The sequence below is a fragment of the Labrus mixtus genome, chromosome 18 (genome assembly GCF_963584025.1).
Source record: "Labrus mixtus chromosome 18, fLabMix1.1, whole genome shotgun sequence".
NCBI lineage: Eukaryota > Metazoa > Chordata > Actinopteri > Labriformes > Labridae > Labrus > Labrus mixtus.
In genome coordinates this window covers 9,533,572-9,558,000 of record NC_083629.1, presented here as the reverse complement: position 1 = coordinate 9,558,000, position 24,429 = coordinate 9,533,572, and the positions used below count along the sequence as shown (strand labels likewise).

General features: G+C 38.9%; 1 protein-coding gene across 8 annotated transcripts in view; it reads left to right on the top strand.

The window, feature by feature from the left end:
- Positions 1–1,144: 1,144 nt before the first annotated feature.
- ralgapa2 (Ral GTPase activating protein catalytic subunit alpha 2) overlaps positions 1,145–24,429 on the top strand; it is a 92,756-nt gene continuing 69,471 nt past the window's right edge. For 4 of the 8 annotated variants that reach the window (XR_009676466.1, XM_061063271.1, XM_061063268.1 and 1 more), the window contains exons 1-2: positions 1,145–1,405; positions 24,133–24,243. Coding sequence is in view for 7 of the 8 variants with exons in the window: in XM_061063271.1 (XP_060919254.1) it covers positions 1,300–1,405; positions 24,133–24,243 (217 nt within the window). In the remaining variant the exon portion in view is untranslated. The remainder of the gene's footprint in view (positions 1,406–24,132; positions 24,244–24,429) is intronic. The other 4 variants (XM_061063269.1, XM_061063265.1, XM_061063267.1 and 1 more) reach the window with 2 other exon arrangements.

Sequence of the window (24,429 nt, the reverse complement as noted above, 5' to 3'; positions counted from 1 at the left end):
TAAAATACAGAAGACATTTAAGCCTTTTAACACTTATGTAATCTGTAACACGGCAATGACTATTCCAATATAGTGCTGCATAAGTAAGCCACTTATCCATACCAGAGCCTTGAAATTCAAACACTTTAATGGATTGCAGCCATCATTGAAGTTTTCTGAGCACCTATCGTTATCATGCAACTGACAAGTTCAAATGTCTGCTCTGAAAAACTGTCATAAAGCCTAATATACTCATTATATTTGCTCATTTAATATAGTGTTTATTTACTGGCAGATGATTTTAGGTGACTTCATTTATTTTTAAAATAACCAAAACAATCGGTGTGGTTGGTTTGTAATAATTATTTCTTGTAGCCTTTGAATAATTGTACAGATAGATTGGTAAAATGACAGGATATGAATTGACAACTATTTTCTTGTAAAAAATGTCCTTAAACAACCACTGTTGTGTTTTCTTCTCCTTAAATGTGAATAGTTTACTTTTGGTAGTCTTCCAAGATATTAAACAAGAGCTATCTTAAGAAAATAATCTTTAGGAAGACCAAAATGTAACACCCTATAAGTGTGGTAGAAAATAAAGTTATACAGATATATAAAAGATGTGAGAGATCAAAGAAAACAGCCACCTTTGAAAGTTTCTCTTCCTCTCAATAATTTTCTACATTGGCTGTCCAAGTGCGTTGCATGAACAAATTAATAATCCAAAGGATTCATTCATATTGCTTCCATGTTGTGATGAAATACGTCGAACAGCAGAGGGCGCTTGGAGGCTATTACAGCATCCAGACCCCGACATCATTTTATCGAACCTGAATGGTGTGGCAGTAGCCCAAGTGATAACAATTTTGTTGACTACTTGACAAAAGTAAATTCAACCTCAGTTCTACTTCAGGCCATTGCACTGAAGCGTGTCTCTCATGTAATCGTATGGGGCTGGAAGGAGAGTAAAAACCCCTCTTTGCAAAATGCATTTGGTTGCCTTTCAAAAGGAAAAGAGAGGTAGCCAAACCGACATGTTAAACGAATTAGAAATAAAACACACGAAGGAATAAACACTTGGGGTGCAAGGTGGAAGGATTGTAAACAAGGAGGCGTATTCATGTTGGTCCACCACTCCTCTCTGTCAGTCTGCTGCTTCCGTGTTTATACACCCACAGAAACAGGACACTAGCGGCCGTCGGATGAATGTTTACCGAGCAGGCATAGAGTGGTGGTGAGGGAAGTGACAGTCACACTGGAGGCTTGGTGAATGGTGAAACGCAGGTGATTTCAGCTTCCACGGTCTCACTTCACAGCGGAATGTTCACTCGAAGGGGACATGGAGACGTCAAGAAATCTACACAGAAAGTTTTGGACCCAAAGAAGGATGTACTGACCCGACTCAAACACCTCCGTTCACTGTTAGGTGAGTGAAATGTCACCAGCGCTTTTGATGCTGCCTTTGCCTTGGGGTTAGCTTAGTCGAGCTAAGCTAGCTGGCGTCAGCCGACAGCTAACGTCAAACAAACGCGTCAGGTTAGCTGGCTGTCACTACTGGAGGCTAGCTGAGAGGATAAATTTCTACGCACAATAAAAAATAAAACTTCCATTGCAATTTGAAGTGTTTTTCACGTCCCTGCTGTTTTCCGATATTATACATATATATATTTATATAAGACAAGCGACACTGTTAAGGCATGAATGCTAGCAAATGGGAGCTAGCACCCCTGGCGGCTAACTTGCTAGCCAATGCTAACTGATGCTGCCTGTGTTATCAGTGGATGAGAAACACATGAGAGACCATCATTATGTTGCCACTCTGCCTCGTGTCAATACGACTGTTTTTAAAATAAATAGTATATGCAGCTCTTTAGCTCACCTGTTCGTGGAGAACACAATTCACCTTTTATTTAACTTTAAGGTGAACTGAGAGTAGACACTGCATCCAGCTGGTTGTCTGCTGGTTCAGCTGCAGTCAAGCTGCTGTAAGTTACCCTGAGATACATCATTTGAAAGTCATGCAACATGGATATTTGCCACACTTGCGGGGTCTGGTGTTCATTGAATTTGACAAGGAAGTGCAATGTATATGGATATAGCATAAAACTATTGTAAAGATGTTGTTTCAACCCTGTCTAACTCAACTATAATAGAGGCATGAGTCTGTTCTGCTGCAGCCTGACTTTTGCTGCACCACAAAGTTTTGTATAACATTAATGGAACCTATTTTTGATCCACTTTTTCTAAATGCAAAATCAAATTTGGCAAACCAGCATACATTAGGTTACAATATAGTTTTTCATCTATGCATTTTTTTTATTGCATCCCACCTGAGTTAACTCCTCTTACAACCAAGGTGACCTTTTATAGTTTTGTGGACCTAAGCTTATTTGTCATTTCCCCATAGTGAGTATTACGTGATACATGTGGAGTGGAAAAAAGTTGTCAAGAGGGAATTACGAGATATGGAAAAAAATGAAGTGCATGTAAGATGTGTGGTTCTCAGTGTTTTAGTCATGTCAAGTATGTCTCTTCTATTCAAGTATTGCCCTTAGAATTTGTCTTGATTAAGGATGTAAATATGTCTTGTTGTGAATGTGACTCACATGTCACAAGTTGATACCAGTATGTATGATTCTCAAATATCCTGCTGTGATTGTTTTTTTGTAACATTTGACATTAACTGGACTGAAAGTCAGTTGAAAAGAACAGTCTCTGGAATTAAAGGAGCACTGAGACTTTTAGGGTTTTGAACCATTTGTTTGACAGCTTGATGCATCCTTGCATGTATCTTTTCCATGGTGGTATGTTTGCTGTTTTCATGATTTTTTGCACAATGGTTCATCTATAACAACCAGCATCAGATTTGTAGTTTTCAGAAGCTTGAGCAAAACTGTTTAGAGCTAATATGGTTAGATCTGTCTTATACCTTCAATGTCAAGAGTAGTTCAACCAACGTGGAGGTCAATACACAGCTCTGTTTTTCTTCCCCTCATGTGCAGTCAGAGATAAGGCTGGTCTGTTTGTCCAGCAGCTGATAGTACGGCCTACGTGTTGATGCCCCCCAACCACCCTGATTTGACTGTGCTTTCAGCCAAGGAAGGATTTCCTCCTGGCGCTGGTGATTCCTGTGTGGACAGGAAGCTGTGATGAGAGATGGTATGGACAGGGACTTTGGGGAATATATTCAGCGCCATTTCACTCCTGTCAGCATCTTCTGTTTTAAAAAAAAAATCATACTAATCATTATACTTGCAAGAATAGCAATTTTCCTTGATAAAAAGGGAGGCTGTCAAGACCAATTCCCTGGTATTATCATTTTAAATATCAGCAATAACAGTGTATTTATTACAGAAACATTAAACAAGTTAGATATAGAGCATGTGCCTTTAAGAGGACCCAAAGGTCAGTTGTTTGATATGCATGCATTTTATAAAATGGAAACGATTATTGGAGAGTTTTACGTGTGAAATGACTCACATTCCCTGAATATTTCACAAACATTGAGTTTTGAGCAGAGCACCTTGTTAACCTTGTCAAGGACCAGTCTAAGCTCGCTGTCCATCAGGCTTTGTGAGAATTGCAGCCAAATATTTTTTAAGCTGTCTCATTGTCTATGGCTTTGCTGTACAACTGGAGTTGTAGTATCAGTGGTATTGGAGTTGAAAGGACAGTCTGTGGTCTGGGCTATTTTCAGAGTGGCCCTGTATTGGTTTTCTGCTCACTGAGCAGATCTGTGGGATAGAGTGTGAAAGCTGCTGCATGTTAATTTGCTGGTCATGCCTGGCTGGATTTGGCTGAAGTTGTTAATTACAGGAGCCCAGCAGACCACCTGATCACTTCTCTTAATGGGGGCACAAACATCTATTGCCCCGTTTCCAGATCCAGCCGTCACTGTTTGAACTATTGACAATATTCCTACCAAAAAAAGACTGATATTGATGGATCAATCGCCAGCAACTAGTGCTGTGCAATTGATCGTAATTTCAGTAGCAATATAAGCACTCACAATAAAAACATTGTAAAAGTGTTAATTTATTGCAATTATAAGTTTTACCTTTTGTATTGAGGCCTTGATAAAATGATAATGCTTTCACAACATTTTTTGGACACAATCAAATAACGTTAAGCTCAAGCTTGCTATTAGCTACCCTGACATTACTTGTTACCAATTTAGATGTAAAACAAACCGTTTTTTAATTTATTTTTTATTTAGGACAAACATGTTGCCCATGTGATCATCAGCTGGACATGCAAACTGAGTTAAAGCTAATATGCACTCATTAATGTTTGTTCATTCATATTTGGTGATTTCTAATCACCATGACAACATTGTACAAAACATGTTTTTGTTTTTTTTCCTATTATGAAGGCCTGTTTGCAGTAGGTTCCTCTTGGGGAATATCAATTTTTTTCCCCAAGGACCTCTTTTTGTATTTTCTATTGGAGGACAGAGTGCTAGACAAGCTATAGACTAGTCATCCCTGCTGGGGCTAGAACCGATTCGGTGTCTGGCTAAAGTGTTTTGCCATGATAAGAGCTTTAGCATTGGCACTCTGGTGGAAGGACAAATAACAGCATTACCAAATCAACTGAAAAGACCAAGCTATAGCCTATCCTTTGTTCTCTTCAACTTGTGTAAACAAGCCCATTCTGAGTCTGTTGTTGACCTGCATGAGGCCAACAGTTAATAAGTGCAAGTGTTGATAGTCAGTCAGGTGTGTTTATTTGTGGTTATAGGTGTATGTATTCATTGCAGGAAAGTGTAATGTGTTAAAGAAAGCACTGCACTCTCATCCACAGATAAATGAATATAGTGTCATTACAGATACTTTCTTCTGTGGGAGTGCTCTCAGTGTTGCTAGAGTCCAGGTCAATGAAAAGTGCTGCTGTTATAAGAGGAAATCACAAAGTGAAGCACCAAAGGAAACAATAAGCACAGCACTAGAAAGGCTCTCAAGAAGGTCTTCTGTGTGGCTGAAGTAAAGGCTGAGATCACTCGACTTCTGGTTCTTCTCTTTTGTTAAACTCTTAGCTTAGACTTGTGAATAACTTCAGGCTCTTATCATCTTTTATCCATACACTATGTAGGCATGCTATCGGCAATCAAGTGTGGTGCAATAAAACCTTCATAAGCAATCATAGATGGGTTTTATTAACTTTTCAGATACTTGAGGCTTTTAGTCTTCTGTTTCGTTTTAAAGGCTATGACACACTGAAGTTGATTGACATTGAGTCTGTATGCTATTGTGATGAAGGATAAAACCACACATCTCTTGACTCCCTTATGCATTTTTATCTTAACAGATCTTTGTGCTGTGTTCTGCATTATAATGAAAATACAAGATCAGTACAAAATCATGGAAGAAGCCTTTTGACATTGATTTGATAAAAAGGCTTTTTTTTGTTGAATATAAATCTGTGTCAATAAATTAAAACTCCAAAATTGTAAAATACAAAGCAACTTGAAGCAGCATTTGGTTGGTTGAAGATATGTCAGACTATAGCTATTTGAGACTAGATGATACTAGACAGTCATAAACAGGTCTTTGTCTCACGTTGTCTTTACAATAACAGCTTCTGCTATTATGACTTTGGCATCTAGCCTTTTAGCTCTTTCTGTTTGCATGCTGTCTGTGGGGCTGCTTGAGAAGGAGATTTGACAAAAGAATAAGTGTGGACCTACAGAATCAGCTGTTTTTTACATTTAAACTATATAGTAATTAGGGGTGGGAATCACCAGAGTCCCCACGATACGAAATTATCACGATACTCAAGACACGATACGATTCTATTGCGATTTTAAACATTTTGCGATACGCTGAGAATTGTGATACAATATATTGCAATTAAGCTTTTTAACTGCATATTATATCAACTAAACTAAATCAAGAACGCTTTTGTCAAGTAAGAAAAACTTCTCAGTCTATTCATCTCACTTCACTCTTTTTATTTCTACACAATATGAGTCAAGCTCACAGACTGACCAACACTGTGATAAAAGTAAAACCCTGTAAAAGGTTGCATGCACCTCACAATCTGAACTGTTAGTATTTCAGTCTAATCCAACTACATTAATTCTTAACAATGCAGCTTGTTCAAAATGAGTTGTGCAGCCCTTTCAGCAGTTAAAAATGGAAAAAAGGATATCTAAAATATCATAGTGAAAAAAAAAAGAATGTAAGGTTGCTATATCTTTGCATAAATTAAAAGCAAGGTAAAACCATTTCAATTACTTATTTCAGACCAACTTTGGTGAACGTTTTTGGATTTTATTTTACCCAGCCAAATTCTCCACCCAGTCCAAAGCGATACTTGCTATATATCGTAGCTTTAATACAGATAGTGCAACTGAGGCTAACAAGGAAAGAAGCCAGACACCTTTGCTTTGTACATGTACTCTAAATTTTCAGCCAACATTTGCAAGTAAACAGGTGCATGAAGAGACTAGTATGTTGAGACGCAGCCTTAGTTGGCAGTGCCAAGTTACTGACACAGGGTGTAATGGGTAAGTTAGCACAGCTGTTAGTAAAGGCAAATAGCTGCATGAGTAAAAAATAAAGGCGAATATCAACCCCCCTATATTCCTTTTATGTAGCATATACATAGCTTCCTCTTAACTACAAGATTTTGGCTGTAAAAATAAGTCATTTGTCTTGATATCACTGCAATTTGAAATTGCATATTAAGAAAAGTCATTGAATATTTTTTAGATTTTTCTGCTGATCGAAAACATCAACATACTTTTATTTCATTTATTTTCAACTAACTGATTTTTCTCTAATGAAATCAAAGGTAAATGGTTAGACGTTTGGTGTTACGAAACTATCAAATTAATAATAAAGTTACAGATGGCTAAATGAAAACATTTAGTTTACCTTTAAGATGTGTATCGATATGTCATAGAAAGTTTTGGGGAATGAAAATAGTCTGTTTGGAGTCTGTTGTGTATTTCAGAGGTTCCTTAAAACGCAAATTTGAAATACTGTATGATATAAATCACATGGTGTGTGTGGAATGAAAGGCTGTTTTCTTTTAGCTGCTGGCCCGATGGAGACCTAGAGATAGGGAAAACACTAGTGCTCTGCGTCCTTCTGTGTGGTTTAACACGCACATGAAAAACCAGTTTGTCTAGTTATTGTTTACCTGTCCTGCTTTTGTAATAGCCAGACCTAGCTCAGGACCAACAGTTTACTGTTACACCACTTCAAGTCAACCTCAAAGTGGATTTATATTTAATGTTGCCTTTCTGAATGACCAAACTCCAGCTAATCTGTTATGGATTTCCCCGTTTAAAGACTAAGGAAAATAAACACTTAGCTTTGGCTTACAGTATTGAGAGGAGGAACAGTTTTTTTTTTTTTGCAGTTCTGAACATAGTTTCTGACATGAAGCACGGTTTCCCTTTTCAAAAATGCAAAGGCAATTCAAATTAGGCAAGCTAAAACATACTGTGAAAAGTTTCATCTGGTCAAGAAACAGACTGAAATCAATACTGATGCCTCTTTGTGACCTACAAAAGCAAATGAGACCATCAGAAGAATGTAACATTATCTGTTTGTTGACTTGAGCATTTCATTTCAATTTCTACGGAAAAGATTCAGAGTTAACCATATAATTGATTATTCATTCAGCAGGATGTTTTTCCTTTTAGTTTGAGAAAACTACTTATGCATGAAAAGTGTATAAGTACATTACATGATATATCATTTTGTTTACAGTGGTTTTATAAAGTTTACATTTGATATTTTAACATGCCATTTCCCCATACAAATGACAAAACCATCCAACAAATAAGGTAGAATGGAACAATTATCTAAGAAATAGGCTACATTAGCCTATTTATAAAAGATTATGTATGCTGTTAAAAATGCTTTATTCTGCAACTTATTTTTGGGGTTTCAGTCACATATTAGTTAGTCCCATTACTAACGTAACACATTACTCTAACGCCACTACTATTTGCAGTAACTAGTATCGTAACATATCTAGTGACTTTCCAGATTTGATAACATTGTTACAATTACTGACATTTAAAACAGCGAGTCACTCGTTACTACAGGCATGTGAAACAGCCGACAACAACACCAGATAAAAGTTCATTGACATTTATTCGGCAGGCCAGGCAGGAAATACAGACATACGAGTTAAATGACAAGAATATAGCAGTGAGTTGTAGTCTTTGTGCAGGAAGGAAAAATTATCTCACAAGACCAAAGCACCGAGCTAAACCAACAACACCCATCTTGATAGCCTAACCCTGCAGACCTGAGACCCAGGGGCAGTTCAGCTCATGTTGGTGCATGCTTGGCAGACCGAGGATGATCCACTCCATACAAACCGCTGACTTGATTTAAAATACAGCCTGCTACGCGATCTGTAAGGCAGAGTAGTAGACTGATAGATAGATATGTTGTCGGCGACGTGTTTCATATCAACTGTTGAGTCTGTTGTCTTCAGAGATCTAATTTGTAAAATATCTACAAATTGAAAATAACTACAGTGTTTTTTTAAATGTGCGAGTTTTCCCACCACAATTTTGTCACCAGCAGCACTAAATAATATGAACATTAATATAAGGATTGAAGCAAAAAAGGAATTTACTTTTATAGTAGTATTGTAAGCAGTAACTCAGTAAGTAACTCGGTTACTTTTTAATAGTTTTTAAAAGTAGAAACTCGTAACTGTATCTAGTTACTCATTTTCATTAACCTGACCGACACTGCCCATCATACACACAGCTTGTCCTGCCCTGACTCCTCCCTTATCTCTATACCTGTTTGTGTGTGATCTTTTGACAATACGCAGCAGTTAGTGTTTAAAGTTGCCTAAATAATGCAAGACTTGAAATATAGCTCTCGGGTCTGTTATGATCTGCTTGTTGGTGAGCCTTGTTAAAGTCATGCAGCTTAAAAACAAAAGAAAACAGGGCACATGTCAGACACTATGGCTGTTTTCGAAACCACGTACTACATACTGCTATCTAAATCAGTATGTAGAATATACTGTATACTGTATACTGCGTTCAACAGTAGTATGTAGTATGACTGCCAGTCGTCGGTTATTTTGCAGTATATGCTTGGCACGGTTAAACTGGTTTCTGGTCCTGGAATGCGGACGTAAACAACGGCCCATCTGGAGGTAAACGCCGCTACGGTGCAGTGAAATAAGCTGACAAGGGCTTCATTTCGATTGTCCTTATTTTACATGGGACAAAAACATTTACCTGTGACATCGGGTCTAAGTTAATTCAGCGGTATTTGATTGTCATCCGGGCGCAGTAAATGTAACGGAGACGGATCTCATTCATCTTGCGAAGGCTACGTTCCATCATTCTTGTAATTCTGCTTTAATGAAACTGGGTGCCTTTTCATCAACTTGTTAATTGGTAGTATGTTTGTGTGTTTTACTCTGACTTTGGTTATCGACCATGTAACAAAAGAATTAACATAATTAAAATAAAACAGTCAACAATCTCTCATATCTTCTGTCATTTATAGGCTACATAACACCCGTGGTTGAAATATGATTAGCATGCTATTATTAGTGGTAATTTATTTCATTACATTATGAAATATACTATTAACATTGTAGTATACTTTTCAAGCATTCAGGTTTAATTTTTACACAGCTGTGAATAATATGTAATAAGAGAGCAAGCCAAGGACCCTGTAATTGCAGCAGCTTGTCCACATGAATCACATGCATCGTACAGTCGAAAAAGCAGGAACATCTGAGGTGGTAAGACACATAAATATCGGAAAATGTCATATTTGTCATTGGTTCATGCCCACAATGTGGCAAGAAGAAGAAGGAGACAAGCTGCCAACAGGAGAAACATTCTGGCGATCCTATTACAAAATGAAGACCATGTAAGTAGGACACATTAAATATTTGTAAGGGTAAACTGGGATTATGTAAGGAAGTTAATGTAAGCTCCTCACCTCTAATATTGAAGGTATACACTCAGATAAGTCAATAAATACTATTGTGTGACAAGTATGTTTATTAGTAACCACTTCATTTCTTAACATTGAACTAAATTCAAACAGTGAATTTCACAGCAAATCGACAGTAGTATTATATAAGTAACCAAAAAACACTTAATTAATGGCAAAACACTTTTCACTTTGGAAACACAAGTTCAGACAACTGAAACATCTTGTCCCTACTCAGCGTGGACTGCGAGGACAATACCTCCAATTGAATGGCCACAGCGCTATTGTCCGCCTCTACCTGGGAGATGGAGAACTAAAGAAAGACTTCCGTCTGTCAAGGCAGACAGTGAAGGCCTTGGTGGAGTGTCTGGGATACACCAAGGACCATGGCTGGAGCAAAGACCTCGAAGTGGGGATATATTTATACTGGCTGGCCAGTGCCACCTCGTATCGGGTGGTGTCAGGAGCCTTTGATGTCCCCATCACCACGGTTCATGATGTTGTTCATGAAGAGGGTGGTTCATCTCCCTGCTGCTGATGAGCTAGAGGGAATAGGGGAAGGCTTTGCCCACCTGGCTGGCTCCCATGCCTTCTGCAGAGTGGCTGGCAGCATTGATGAGACACACATTAGAATCAAGCCACCTGCAGCAAACAAAGAAGACTACCTTAACAGGTAACCTGCATACAAAATACCACCTATATTAAACTGTTTTTAATCCCATATCAATGTGAGTGGTTATCAATTACATTTTGTGTTGTTCAACAGGAAGCTCTTCTATTCCATTCAGCTGCAGGTGGTGTGTGATCACAAAGGCCGCTTCCTCAATACATATACAGGTAGAAATGAAAGTCAGAAATGTATTAGTATAGTACAGCTTACACTGCTAAAGAGATTGTTGATCCAATAAATAATTCAGTCATCATTTACCGTACTTACATTAATACCTATGGAAGGTTGGGTTCACTTTAAGTCCACCTAACACTGCTGGAGTTTCACAAGAAGTGGTGTTGCAGTCATCGCACATACAATTAAAGTGAATGTGGACCAGGACTCACACTTACTGTGATTTTTATTTGTCACCCAACAACTGCAACGTCATTATGTTCATGTGTGAATTTCTCATGATTGTAAACATTGTAATTACTTGAAAATATATTGTATAATCACAATTGAATTTGTGATGTCACATTTCGATGCCAGGGTCCTGCGGTGGAGTTCTCTATATGTAAACCGACTGTACCCCCCTCATGGCTGGTGTATTGTTGGGGATGGGGGTATCCCTGCCTGGCTGCACCAATCAGCCTGATGACCCCATTCAGGGAGCCGGTGCAAAACCCTGTTCATGCACGATACAACCGGCAACATGCCAAAGCTCGGTGTGTGGTGGAAAGGGCGATTGGCATGATGAAGACGCGGTGGCGCAGCATCTTCCTCAAGGCCCTGGAGGTGAGAGACAGCATTAATGTGTAAATTAACACACTAGTTGAATAAGTACTGAGCAGTGGCTATTAAATATAAGCAGCAAAGTTATACAGGTATGGACATTCTGAGACAATAATGAAAACAAAAGTGAAAAGCAGCGTAATGCAAGCTATTCAATCATGTTTTCTTTCATTATACAGCTACATTAAACTTGATTTTTTCCTGTAGATCAAGCCAACCTTTGTTCCGGCAGTGGTGTCGACCTGTGCCTTCCTCCACAACCTCTCCATCAACAATGGGGATTTGGTCGAGCCAGAGGTGGAGGAGGGGCCTTCCATGACCAGGGTGATGACCACCCGAACCACCCTGATGATCAAATGCCAGGGGACATAATGAGGAACAGGCTGGCAGCAGAAGTTTCTGCACCTATTGGGGTCATCCAAGCACTGGAGGACCATACCTATTAATATATATATATTTTCATTTCCACTACTTTTATTTATGGAGATTTAGGTTTTGTTTGTTCACAAATATAATTTTTCATGAGCATGTTCACATTGCATTTTCTGTTAATAAAAGTGCCTGTTTCACATTTTGCTTTAGTCATTTCTGTACAGAAAAAAATATGAAGATATAATGGTGGTTCACCATTCAGTTGAAATATATTATCTTACCCAGGACTGTTTGGCTCATCCACCCTTATATGGGCAGTAGTAAGTATTTCAGAGATGAATACAGGCAGATTTTATAAATAATATAGGATAATTAACTGTTTACTTTTCAGAATGTAGCTTAAGCGTATGTGACCTAAGTAGTGACACTACAAAAATATGGAACTACTTTATTAAAATTTCATCCATTCAATCATTCCTCCATCCATTCAATCATTCCTCCACACATTCCTTTTTGCTTTTTAATTTATTTTTTAAACATGTTTTCAACAATTTCCATCAATTCCCTTTGTCTCTTTTCCTCCCTTTCTGAATTTTCCCGTTCCCTCCTCACCAGCCACTCTCTCCACTCTCTCTCCCTCTTCTCTTCTCTCTCCAGCTGTTCCTTCTCCTTCCTTTCCTCTCTGTCCAGTGCCTCTCTCTCTCGCCTTTGCTCCTTCTCCATCCAATGCTTCTCCCTTTCTTCATCCCTCTCATTCAACTGCCTCAGTATTTTAATCCATTCCGGCTCTCTTCTGCTCCGTGCCGGAACGGAACACTCACCTGCCTGAGGGGAGGGAGGAGAGACCACCACTACATCTTGGCCTGATGAGTCAATGGTGACCGGAGGCGTTATTGAAGGCCTCCAGCCCAGTGCCTCGTCCATCAGGGCATACCATTTCCAGGATGCAGCGGTGGCCTCTCCTCCCTCCGTGCTCACTCCCGTTCTGGGGGCCTTCAGTTCCTGACGCACACACACACACACACACACACACACACAGCTTGTGTAAAGGCAAAATTAAAGTCATTGCAGGTGATCTAACACCTTTGGAAGGCAGCAGCTTACTTATCCCTACCTTGTATTTTTGTTTGAGGTTCTCCCACTTTCGTTTGATCTTCCCCACATCCACTTTCCCCACGTCCACTTTCCCCACCAGGGAACGCTCTTTCACAAACTCTCTATCACAACACAACAGTAAAAGCTTATTTGTATGAGAACACTGGTACCTCCAAAGATGTAACTTTATCACACTACTTTCTGTAGATAAGTGAACTTGCCTAGCAGCTAAGCTCACTTAAGAACAATAATAACTTAACGTCCACTTACTCAAATCCCTTTTGGGCTGCATTCCTGCGGCCACTGAACAGGCTTCGGTTCGCCAACGGATAAGGGCCTCTGTGTCCTGTTCTGTCCCTTAATTAATTTAATAAATATACATTAGTTTGGCGTAATAGTAAAGTTACCTGTGTATATACGGTGACGGCATGCTAGCGTTGCCGTCGTTGTGATATTTAGCATTACGTTAACAGGCATAACTTCATTACACGCCAGCTTGACGTTCGTTAAGGGCCCAAATTATAATGTTAACCAAATAAAAATTCTACGTTATTATAATGAAACAAAAGCAAATGATGACAAATGTTGTCTGGTAATTGGTACTTACATTTATATTCAGTCTCAGCCGCCGTGGAAATACTGCGCTCCGCCATTTCTCTGACTGTAAATATTGACCTGGCGCTTTGCATTCTGGGAGACAGTACGTGAGGTAGACTGGTCCGATGCATACTGTACATTTTTCCCGAATCAGTATGACATCCGGGTATTTTTGGCATACTGCAGGTCTCGCATTTGTTCACATACTGCATACTGCATTTTGGCCAAATTAGTACGTACTAGTAGTATAGTACGTGGTTTCGAAAACAGCCTATGCTTGCAACACGGATGTGAGGAGTGCGAACAAAAAGGAGACTGTCCATTAGTTTATTAATCGTGGATGGCAATCTTATGTTGATAAAGAAAATAAAAATCCTTGTCTGCAACTATACCTGGGCGGACAGCTGAGTTATAGTCTGTGAAGCACACCATGCAGACAGTCGCCTATGCTATTCAATGCTCACCTGCCCACATGCACGTGTGTATTCACATGTGTGTTGAGGAGAAGGAGGAAAGCATATACTCCGGAGGATTCACCTCGAGCCAATGGGACCCCAGTGATGTTTATGTACACTGCCGCACGGTGCATAAAGTGTCTGCACGCGATCACTACGATCTCCTTGCATGTAATTAAACGGCTGCATTATGTTTTCTGTTCCTCACTATGTTGTTCTCCGCTCTTTAGTGGATGCTGTCATTCCATTGGATTACACGTAGCATTGATATAAAGGCAAATATTCTCATTATAGCGTCGTGTAGCGGACTCTGTTGCTACGGCCGCTACTTCCGCGTTGTTTATTTACGTCACGTCTTACCTAGTCTCCAGCTGTGAGGAGCATATGTGAACGCCTAGGTCGGGAGAATATCCGGAGCAGTCCTCCTGTAGTTATCTAGATATTATCCGTAGTGCATATGTGAAAACGGCTCTAAAGAGAACTATAAAAAGCATTGAAAATGTATTAATTTTTTAAGTTTTCTCGCATTATGAAAGGAAGACTTGCAGGAATTTAATGTTTTGTGCTCGATTCCTGCAATGCCACACTGAAATTCATGCCCTGATGTTGCTTGGTCTTTCTGAGGTTTGTTTGGTGCCTGTTTTGGCATCATTTTGATAAAGTGATGGAATACACAATCGAATGGTTGTATATTGTGTTTTATTTTTTTATAAATTGATCCTCTGTGTGTTTCCTTGTCGGACTTGCTGTCTGGGTCGATCCATTCTCTACAGCTGGCTCCGTCAAAATAAAAGCCCTGGTGCGTATTTGGAACGAAGCAGAGCGGAGTGCCGCTTCTGGCACGCATGATATGACCTGTGACAAAGATCTGTGACCTGATTCATGAGACTTGTGGTCTGTTGTATGACTAATATTATCAAACAACGATCCTTCCAGATCATCAGAAATAGGTAATTTTTAAACAACATTAAAATCACAGTGTTGTAAAATATGGATCTATTGGTCTTCACTATTATGTTTGCACTATCAGAGCTGCATGCTTTACTCGTGTGTCAATTAAGGGCGCAGTCACACTGGCCATCCGTACCGTGCCGAAGCACGCTTCAAGTCCAGTTCATTTGGCCAGTGTGACCGCTCCGTGCTGTGGTCAGGCAGAAGAGAAGTGCAGCTAAAACAGCTAACACTCACTTTTCCCCCATTTGAAACAATATGACCCATTAAAACGCATCGAAGGAAACAAATATCCAAACGTCTGAAATGAGTGGTAGTGTGGACCGTATTGTAAATAATATAAACAGTCTATGATGTTGACCCTCAGTAAGCAGCGGGCCAGTAATTGTGACTCCCCAGCAGCAAACTGTTATATCAGCGTTTTCCAGCTCCGTGCACTGAGCTTATGATGGTGAAATGTTTCTGTTTAATTAGAGTTTGTCATGTAAATTAAACCATAATTTACTATCTGGTTTCTTCAACTTTCACTCAGGAACAAAAATCAGCTTTAAATTTGAAATAAATAATTATTGACAATTATCGATATCGACTGATATGAAATTTTTTATCGTGATAACATTTTTTGTCATATCGCCCAGGCCTACGCTGAAATATAACGGGTGAAAATGAATTTGGTAAATTCCATAAATATTTTGTTCCCTTCTTTTGGAGGGATGGGAGGTTTAGTTTGGGGTAAGGGAACCCTTCCAATTGTGGGGGCAATAAAACCAAAAGCAAAAGCTTTTCAAACCAAAAGCAAGACGTTTGTTGTTATATTTTGCTCGATTGTTGAATATTGTCAGCCTCCCATGTAACGTCCCTAAAATCTAGAATTCATATTTTTTTTAGACTGGCAAAAATAACCCATGCGTTGACAAAGATTAGAATTTAAGGGTTCTTCGAGGAGGAAGAGTGAAAGTTGCCAGTTTAACAGCTCTACAGTGCTAAGCTGCTGAGATAAGCCACTCTCTTGTGTGAGCTCAAACTGAGCTAAGGTCATGTCAGTTCTGCCACTAGTCTTTCACACCATGCGCTGTGTAGACCCATAGGCCACAATCTGTTACACAGCTAGACACCGACTCTAAGTTGAGAGGCATTCATGCAGCATATGGCTCAGAGGCATAATGAAATTAAATGCACCAAAGTGTTATGATTACAGGAAAGCCCTTTTCATAGTGATTCTATACTGAAATGATTCTACTTCTAGGATTTGTTTAATGCACTTTGAGTAAAGTTGGATCATAAGACTTAAGATGTAACCTTGCTGTAATATTTCCCTGAACTTCCCATTACTCCATAAGCGACATCACAAACTTGTTGACAAGAATGTCTAGTTGTTACAGACTGCCTAACTGTATTTTGTAGCCCATATTGTCTTAAGTAAAGCTATCTTCTTTGCTCTGTTACTTTAGCCTGGCTTTACGTTAATCACTGGCTTTGTCCGAAACCACTAACATACTGCCTCTTATGTACTCAAGCAGTTTATACTGCATACTGCCTACTAATCTGACTGTTAGTATGCCATTAGCAACATACTACGAGTCACGTATTTCTGATCCGAGCTACGTTGGATAAGTTAGCATCAAGTAAGCACAACTATCAATTAGAATATTTCAGTTCCAATCAAATTCCGATGCATACCGATGCTGATTCGGATATTTTCATTATCATAACTAATATTGTTATTGTTGTTTGTGTTATGTGTAAGGCTCCACAAATCTGTAGTAAAATCCAGCATTGCATTGTGCTGGCTTTGCATACAAACAGGAAGCAGCAACAACTATAAGGTTTTCAAATTAAACGTTTTTAAACTGAGGTGTAAGAGTTGAGCATTGATCATATAGAAGTAGCTGTTTCTAGAGTTAACAATTAAGCTAAGAGATGCACTCAGCAAAATGTTCTTTGTTGAGCTAATTTTTTTTTTTTTTTGCTTTTATACTGTCTTATGCTGAGTGTACTTTATTTCCTGTTTGGATTTCAAAACTGACTAGTTGATCGAAAGTTACGACAGTAAATAAACTATGTCAAAAGAAACTAAAACGATGTAGTTGGGTCATTTGATCGTCAGCTACTGTTAATGAATATTGCCAACAGAACAGTTTGCAGGTAAAGAGGAAACAAAGTAGGGGGGTGGGAGTAGCTTCTACAGCCCCTGAGTGAGGCTGCAGGCTGAGTGTTTGTGTGCGTTGTATGTAAACAACCATTAATATAAGATAGAGATTACGTGATATTTCACCAAACATGATTTAACTTGGGTCAACATTTTCAAAATGACCACAAACAGTTTTCTACACAATTTAAATGTAAATAAGAAACCTGTTTCTCTGATTGTGGGAAGGCTCAAAATTGTGATTGCAATTAAAATACAAATAATTGTGCAGTGCAGGCCTAGCTATAAGCTAAACCAATCCATAGAAGATGAAGCAATAATAATAGAGAAAACTGAGTGACTTGGCTCCAATTGGCCCTTTGATAAGGAACATCAATTTGGCTTAGTAAGTGCTCAATTATAGTCGATATATCTCCAGACTGGCCCATCTTGGAGAACATCAACAGAATTAAAAACAGTTGTGTTGTATTTGGCTCAGCCTGCTACCTATTGCACAGTAACACTGTTAACTGCATCATGTGACAGACCTGTCCTCCTTTCAGCCCTCCTAGTTTCAATAAGTTTATGATTAAACTCATTTCACTGTGGTCAAATATCAACCATTTCATCCAGCAATGGTTAGCAAAGCACTGTCTCTTCTATTCTTCTTGTGTCTTCTCTTTGACTAAAGAAAATATTACAACAACATTACATTAAATTTAGAGTTGAATTGTCAATAATGTACATTTAATAAGGGATTTTGTTTGTTGTATTCAATTTTCTATTTTATTATACATATTTATAAGAGAGTTTCAGGGGAATAGATGACTTTAATATAGTTTAGCATTTAAATGTGGTTTTTGTAACTTAATTTCTGTGGAAAAAGGTTAGATAGGTACATTTCTTTGTACTGAAGTCTCTATTTCTTTAATTAATCGATTAAAGGCAACATTTTAAAGGCAGTTTTAGCCCGTCAGTGTGCCTTTGGGTTCTCCCTCATGCATATTTCCAAACAACTCCCAATAGAGATCATCTCTTGGATTGTTCTGGTGCAGTCTTTTATATGTCCTCATTGTTCTTTTTTGTTTGCAAACCATCACTAAGTAAGGGAAGCACCGTATATTGTGTATCCCTCAGCTTCTACATAGCTGCCTACCACCCCCTGCGTTTCTTCCACTGTGTGTTGGTACCCTCCAGGCATCCCTCTGTTGGGACCCTTAAAGACTCCTCTGTGTCTTATCTGAGCATACTGCCAAAGAAACGTATCAGTCTTTTCTCTCTTCTCATCTCCTTTCTGGCAAGAATCTAGTGCACCTGCAGTGTTAGCCAGCACAGCCTAATGCAAATGAGTCTGTCTGATCAAAGGCCTGATTAGACGGCTTTTGCGTGTGAGATGGCATATTAATGACTCTGCTTCAGGCAGTATAAACGCATACATTGTCTGTTTCTAAAGAGGTGAAAGTGGTTTAACACAACCTTTGAACATTTAATGTTAGTTCTTATGTGTATATGTGTTGTGTGCTGGTTAAGTTTGAACAGGGATCTGTGCACAGTGTCTCCAGAAGTTTGAATGTGTAAATATACCATAGGCTTTCACTAAGTAGATGACCTTCACCCATTGGCTAACAAGCCCTATGTGCACACTGTCATGCTGCTCTCCTTATTCTTGCTGGGCAAACCCAGTTTAACATAATTTCATTACGATAACAAGCAACAGAAAAGTTACTAATTAAGGTTTTTAAAATCAGAACTATGCTGCTCTGTCAACCAGATGGGTGGTTTCCTCTTTTTGGTCATTACATTATGTAAAGTTGTTATGTACCAAGGCATGTAATAGGGTTATATAATACTGTGTGGGACTCAACTAGTGGTGAAATGAATCACACTTGACCCGTGATCTAACCCTCCATGGTTTGGGCGGCATGTGATCAGTGGATCGATGGAAAATGTCTCAACATGTTGTGAAATAAATCTACTGTCCCTATAGCACTGTGCAGAGTCTCAGTGAAAAGAAGGCAGCAGTGCATAAAGGCCCCATAGATAATCGGCTCTACAAATAGAAGAAAAATCAGTCTTTTAAAAGTTTTTAAAAGTTTTTCACAAACTTTCTAAGAGAAACAGGTAATTAAGTGTTGATATGTCGTTGGTGTATGGTGACTTTGTTTCAAACGCTGCTTTGATCTTTCTCTGTTACATCTCACCGTGTCTGAATTTATCATACAGGTAACAGCTGGTGGCTGTTTAAAACGCTAATCAGAAACTTAACGTTATTCATGTTACTGCTTGTTGTAGTCTGCAGCAGTATATTTGGCCAACCAAATCTGTTAGGGAGCACTGCTTACTGAAGATAAAGTCCTTAAACGAATACTCCCTGTTTGTTTTGCCTGACTTGCACAAGACGTGCTACAGGTGAAGCCAGTGCACAGGCACAAATCTGCTAAATATCCTGTGTGTGATTGATCCTCATTGTCAAGGCTAACAACAAAAGATAAAAAATAACAAAAGAAAAGATTTCTGTAGTTTACAGCAAACTTGTTATTCACAGAAAGATTTCAGTTTTTTGTATGTACCTGATGGGGGATAACAAATAACAGGAGTGGACTGGGATAATAATTCAGACTGGAGTTTGACCTCATCTCAGCTCACCCTGTCTACATTAACCATTAATTGTGTAGGCTAAATGTGTCTCTCGTTCTACATTTCACATTCAGTTAAACAGTCACTACAACCGCTAAACGCATGTGCTCACTCTGGAGCCCTGATGCAGGTCACAGGCAATTGCTCCTTGATTAAAGGACAATTGTGTCTCCTTCTTACAAACTTGGAGGGGGGTTGCGGTTGTTTTGGTTTCATGATGGCGCTTAAGGGCGACATCTACTGGATCAGAAAGTTACACATCCTAACTTTAATCAAGATGCATTTTGGTTTGTGGTGTAGTTAAAATACACAGTGTTATCATAAAGACAAGAAAAGTTATATTACAATTACTTTTTCCGCCTATGAAATTTTGGTCCATAACTCTGTCTGCGCATTATTATTTTTCTAGCTGGTCCTGTCATATAGGGTTGGAACATCTGCCCCTCCCTGACAATTAACAGGAAACTTATCACAATGGGGAATAATGTCATCCAACCCAAACCTGTCAGGGCTGGTGTGTTTGGCATGTGTTTATGAATTTCACTAGGGAAAGTTGTAGGTCTGCATCTTTATTTTATCACTGTCAGCAGTCTAGATGATTGTTCATGCAGTTAATAATTGGTTAATAATAAGGCTGACTAAATAACCCTTTCGAATAGCCTGCTTACTATGGTGTAGGCAGCTTATGAGCAAAAGTTGAGTATTTAGCTCTGCTAAGCATGTATAATTAAGAGGATAGCATTTTGGGCAACAATTGACCTTTGGTATTTGATTTGTTAATGAACCTGGCTATGTTTCCCAGAACCCCTTACTTCCTCCCTTGTCTTCCCCTTCCATCAGTTCTGTAGCTATCTCTCTTTTACAGTGCTAATTTGTGTGAATCACATAATTTAAGCTTGGCTTTTACTTTGCTGCCTTAAACAGAGGGGTTCTGAAGACAAGAGAGCTTAAGCTTTCAGCTCATTCAGCTACAGTCACCAGTGTTACAAACTACATTTTCTACCACCACAGCAGTCCTGTGTGATCTCAACTGTCTTCAGCTGCTGTTCATCCAGAGCAGTTTTACTGGCTGTGACATGGGAGTCTTGCAGAAGGAGGGGAGTCAGTTGAAGGACAAAGTTATCTCATTGGGTTCAGAGGATACAGTGTCACCCCCTGCATTCCCAGGACCCGAAGAACAGGTTCTGCCTCTTCATGTTCGCATGCTGTTACCTGAGAAGTCAGAATAGGCCATTGAGTGAAGGGTCTCACTGGATATTATGCTTCAAAATGCTTTTCAACCAAAACAAAAAGTCAGTCTTAAACAGACAGCAGGAAAAAAGTAGATCTCGGTCAGTAGATAATTATTGGCACAGTACATTGTTTGTAATTGACAGTTCATACAAAATATTCTAGTCCTCACTTGCTGTAATTTATCCTATTATAGTTGTAACTGCTTTTATTTACTAGAATAGCTTCCTCAGAGATATCTGAAGTAGTAAGCAAAGGAACCAATTTATTAACCCTGACAGTTCTTGTGTAAGTCGCATCATACAAATTCCTATGTAAAGTTAAATTGTTTATTCATTTTGACACAGACACTGACATAATTTATTCACACTTGAGAGAAACATTTTATGACAGATACACATTGAATTTCAGATTTTGACTGTCTTTGTCTTACTTTTACCACTGGGAGGCTTATCACTGTCTTGTTAGCCTTTTCCATGAAGGTTAGAGTCCGAGAACCTTGCTCCCTGTCAGATGGTCTGATTTTATTTATTTATTTTTTGTTTCCCCCTTAAGACTCTCCTTCTATCTGTCATGCTCCAGCGGCTGGTTTAGGAGCAGATGGGGAGCAGTGAGTATGAGGGCTGGAGTACATAAGATGGCCCTGTGAGCAGTGTGTGCAGCATGATATATAAAAACTGACCCACCCTCCATCAAGTCCTCACACAATATTCAGTGTCACGGCCAATACTGGAACACTCTCAGTGCATTCTTTCGTGTATTGAGTGACAATTCTGTTAACTAGAAAATGTAACATCAAATTAATGTTGTTCGCAATGAAAATGTATCACAAAGGGAAGATAATATGTTAGCCATAACTGTAGTGTCAGTTGACCATTACTTAGGGCTGGGAAATTAATCGGAAATTAATCGAAACCGACATTCAGAACCTCTAACCAACGTAATCTTGCCCATGTCAATTATTTTGAAAACTTAGCACAGTCTCTACTTTTACCTGATCTTCCTCTAATTCATCTTCATTATCTTTGCTTTAATCTCAGGGTAAATAAGTCATCTAAGTATTTGTCACATACTTCATCATTCCAGCACTCCCCATGAGCTGGACTGCCTCTGGGAGTCATCCAATTTGCCATGTGGCAGTAGACAAAAATGGCAACAGAAGGTGAATCTTAATTGCTGTCATTGTGCCAGAGCTCCTCCTGGCCTAGATTTGATTATTCAGACCAGGCCTATCTCATTACCACAGTACTAGAAGTGTGTCAAATGAAAGCATTAAATGAAGACTTTGAGATTTTGCCAGTGCCAGTTTTTTAGCGTCTCTACATGTACCACCAAATTCCCTCATTAATTATTGCTGCTACATCCCATGGCAATCAGTGAACCTAAGCATGGCCTTGATCCAGACCACACTTCTTCTTACCCAAATGACCACAAGAAATAATCCCCAAACTCATGCAAGCTCAGAACAGTAACTATCACAACTAACTTATTGAAAATTCCCAAATAAATAGTCATCAATATATTGTAGAGCAGCGTCTAAAACATAGAGTGGAGTTATTTCTGCACAACTGTTGAACATAAGTTCAGTAGCATATTGGTTAAATCAAGATTTGTTGTTCCACAGACATGTTATATCATGCTTCTCTTGGTCATTAACTGTGTAAAGGAAGACCAACTGTATACATTTAAGAGTAATCATTTTTCCATCATCACACCATCAACAGATAAGGGATGGTAAAGAAGTCTTAACACTCTTGGATAGATTGTGAACTAATCAGAATGGATGACAAAGTGGTGTATCAGCTTCAGTGTGATAAGCCTAGTGCCACTCATTTCTGATAAAGGTAACTGTAGCTCTTTTGACAAAGGGATTCTGCAACAGCAATGTAACAAAGCTCCGCTGTCTACTGAATGTGTACTTTTACACTAAAACCCACAAGAGCATAATATTTGTTGTCCACGTGAGGGATTTAGCACAGCGTTGGAGCGTTGCAAAAGCAATAGAGGTTTGACATGTAAACAAACATTAGACACATACACACACAGAACTATCCGTACTGCCTGCTCCGCTGTTTACAGAGATGCGGTTTAGCCTCTGTTACTATATTGACTTGGCCCCACCATTTTGCACGCTACATTTTACATTTATACAGTTGACGGTGTGTAATAGTCCTGAAAATGTAAAAGGGGCTTGTCTTTTCTTACATATGAACGCCAGCAGCACTACACTGTATATGCTCTCTAAGTCTACATGCAGCAGCATATTTGCTCAATGAATAGTCAGGTTCTGTAGCCACAGCATTTATGAGCACCATGCTCTGATGAATGGATTAATGTGATATCAGACGGACTTTTCTTGTAGTTTGGTCATGGAAAATGAGATCCTTTGTTCCTTTTCCACCAGCATCAAATGAAACTTTTCCACCTTCTCATACCACACCCTATGATGTGACGGCTGTGCATGCTTTAAACTGTCTTTAAACTGTCTGTTCCTCGTGTCTGTGCTGAGTTCGGGAAAAGAGCATTCAGTTTTGATGCTCCCTCTGCATGGAACTTTCTCCCAAAGGACTTGAAAATGGCAGATCTCTATTCGCTTGAAGCCTTTGGCTTGATATTAAAAGTCAAAAAACGCGAGACAATTGGACAGTGCCTGGGTTTCTGAATTGTAATCACCACACTGCACTTTATCTGTAAACCAATTTGCACATTGTAATTTACTATGACGTGTGGTGCTGCTGCCCTCTTGGCCAGGTCCCCCTTGTGAAAGAGATCTTGATCTCAATGGGTTAATTACCTCGTGAAATAAAAGTTAAATAAAAAAAAAAATGCTTACATTGCAAGAGCAATGCAAACGATTTATTCTGCAGCCCTTATTGCAGGTGTGGGCCTGAGTGAAGAATGGAAGAGAAGCAATTTGATTTAAAGTCCAACAAATGTAAACTGGAAAATAGGAAGCGATTGAAAAGAGATCTGTGCAGCAGTGAAGTTCAACATTGTCACTTATAAATGAAAAAGAGAGCCATTTAGCAGCTTTAATGGATATTGATGTACATTATAAGCCTCTATATAATAATTTATTGATTATTTTAGAGAGTGCTTTGTTGTAATGTCTCATTTAACTGTAATGCAATAACACATCTTCAGTATGAATGTGATTTCAAGATATATTTGTATAAACTTACTTGCCCTGATCCAGATTGGATCCATATCCCAACAACGAGGACTTTTGCTGTCTTCATTTATTCAACTTACTTTAATAAGATTCATTTTGATGTCATTAACAAGTGTTTCTTTTTTCCCCCACAGATGTCATTGACAAGAGTGAACTGAAGGTGTTCTTTGAAAGCAACTGTTCTCAGATTTATTTTATCTTCTATGAAAGTTTCGTTACACTGGAAAGCAACTTAAAACAAAAAGGTGAGTACAAACTGTTTGTCTTTGTGTACTGCACACTCAGTCATCTATTGATTTCTGGTTCAATAATTAACCCTCTCCCTGCTCTTTATGGAAAGTGTTTCTTCTAGGGCTTTTATTACCCTCTGGCCCCACATAGTATACAGTGTTGTGAGCATAAACTCATAGAGAGGACATTTCTATAAATGC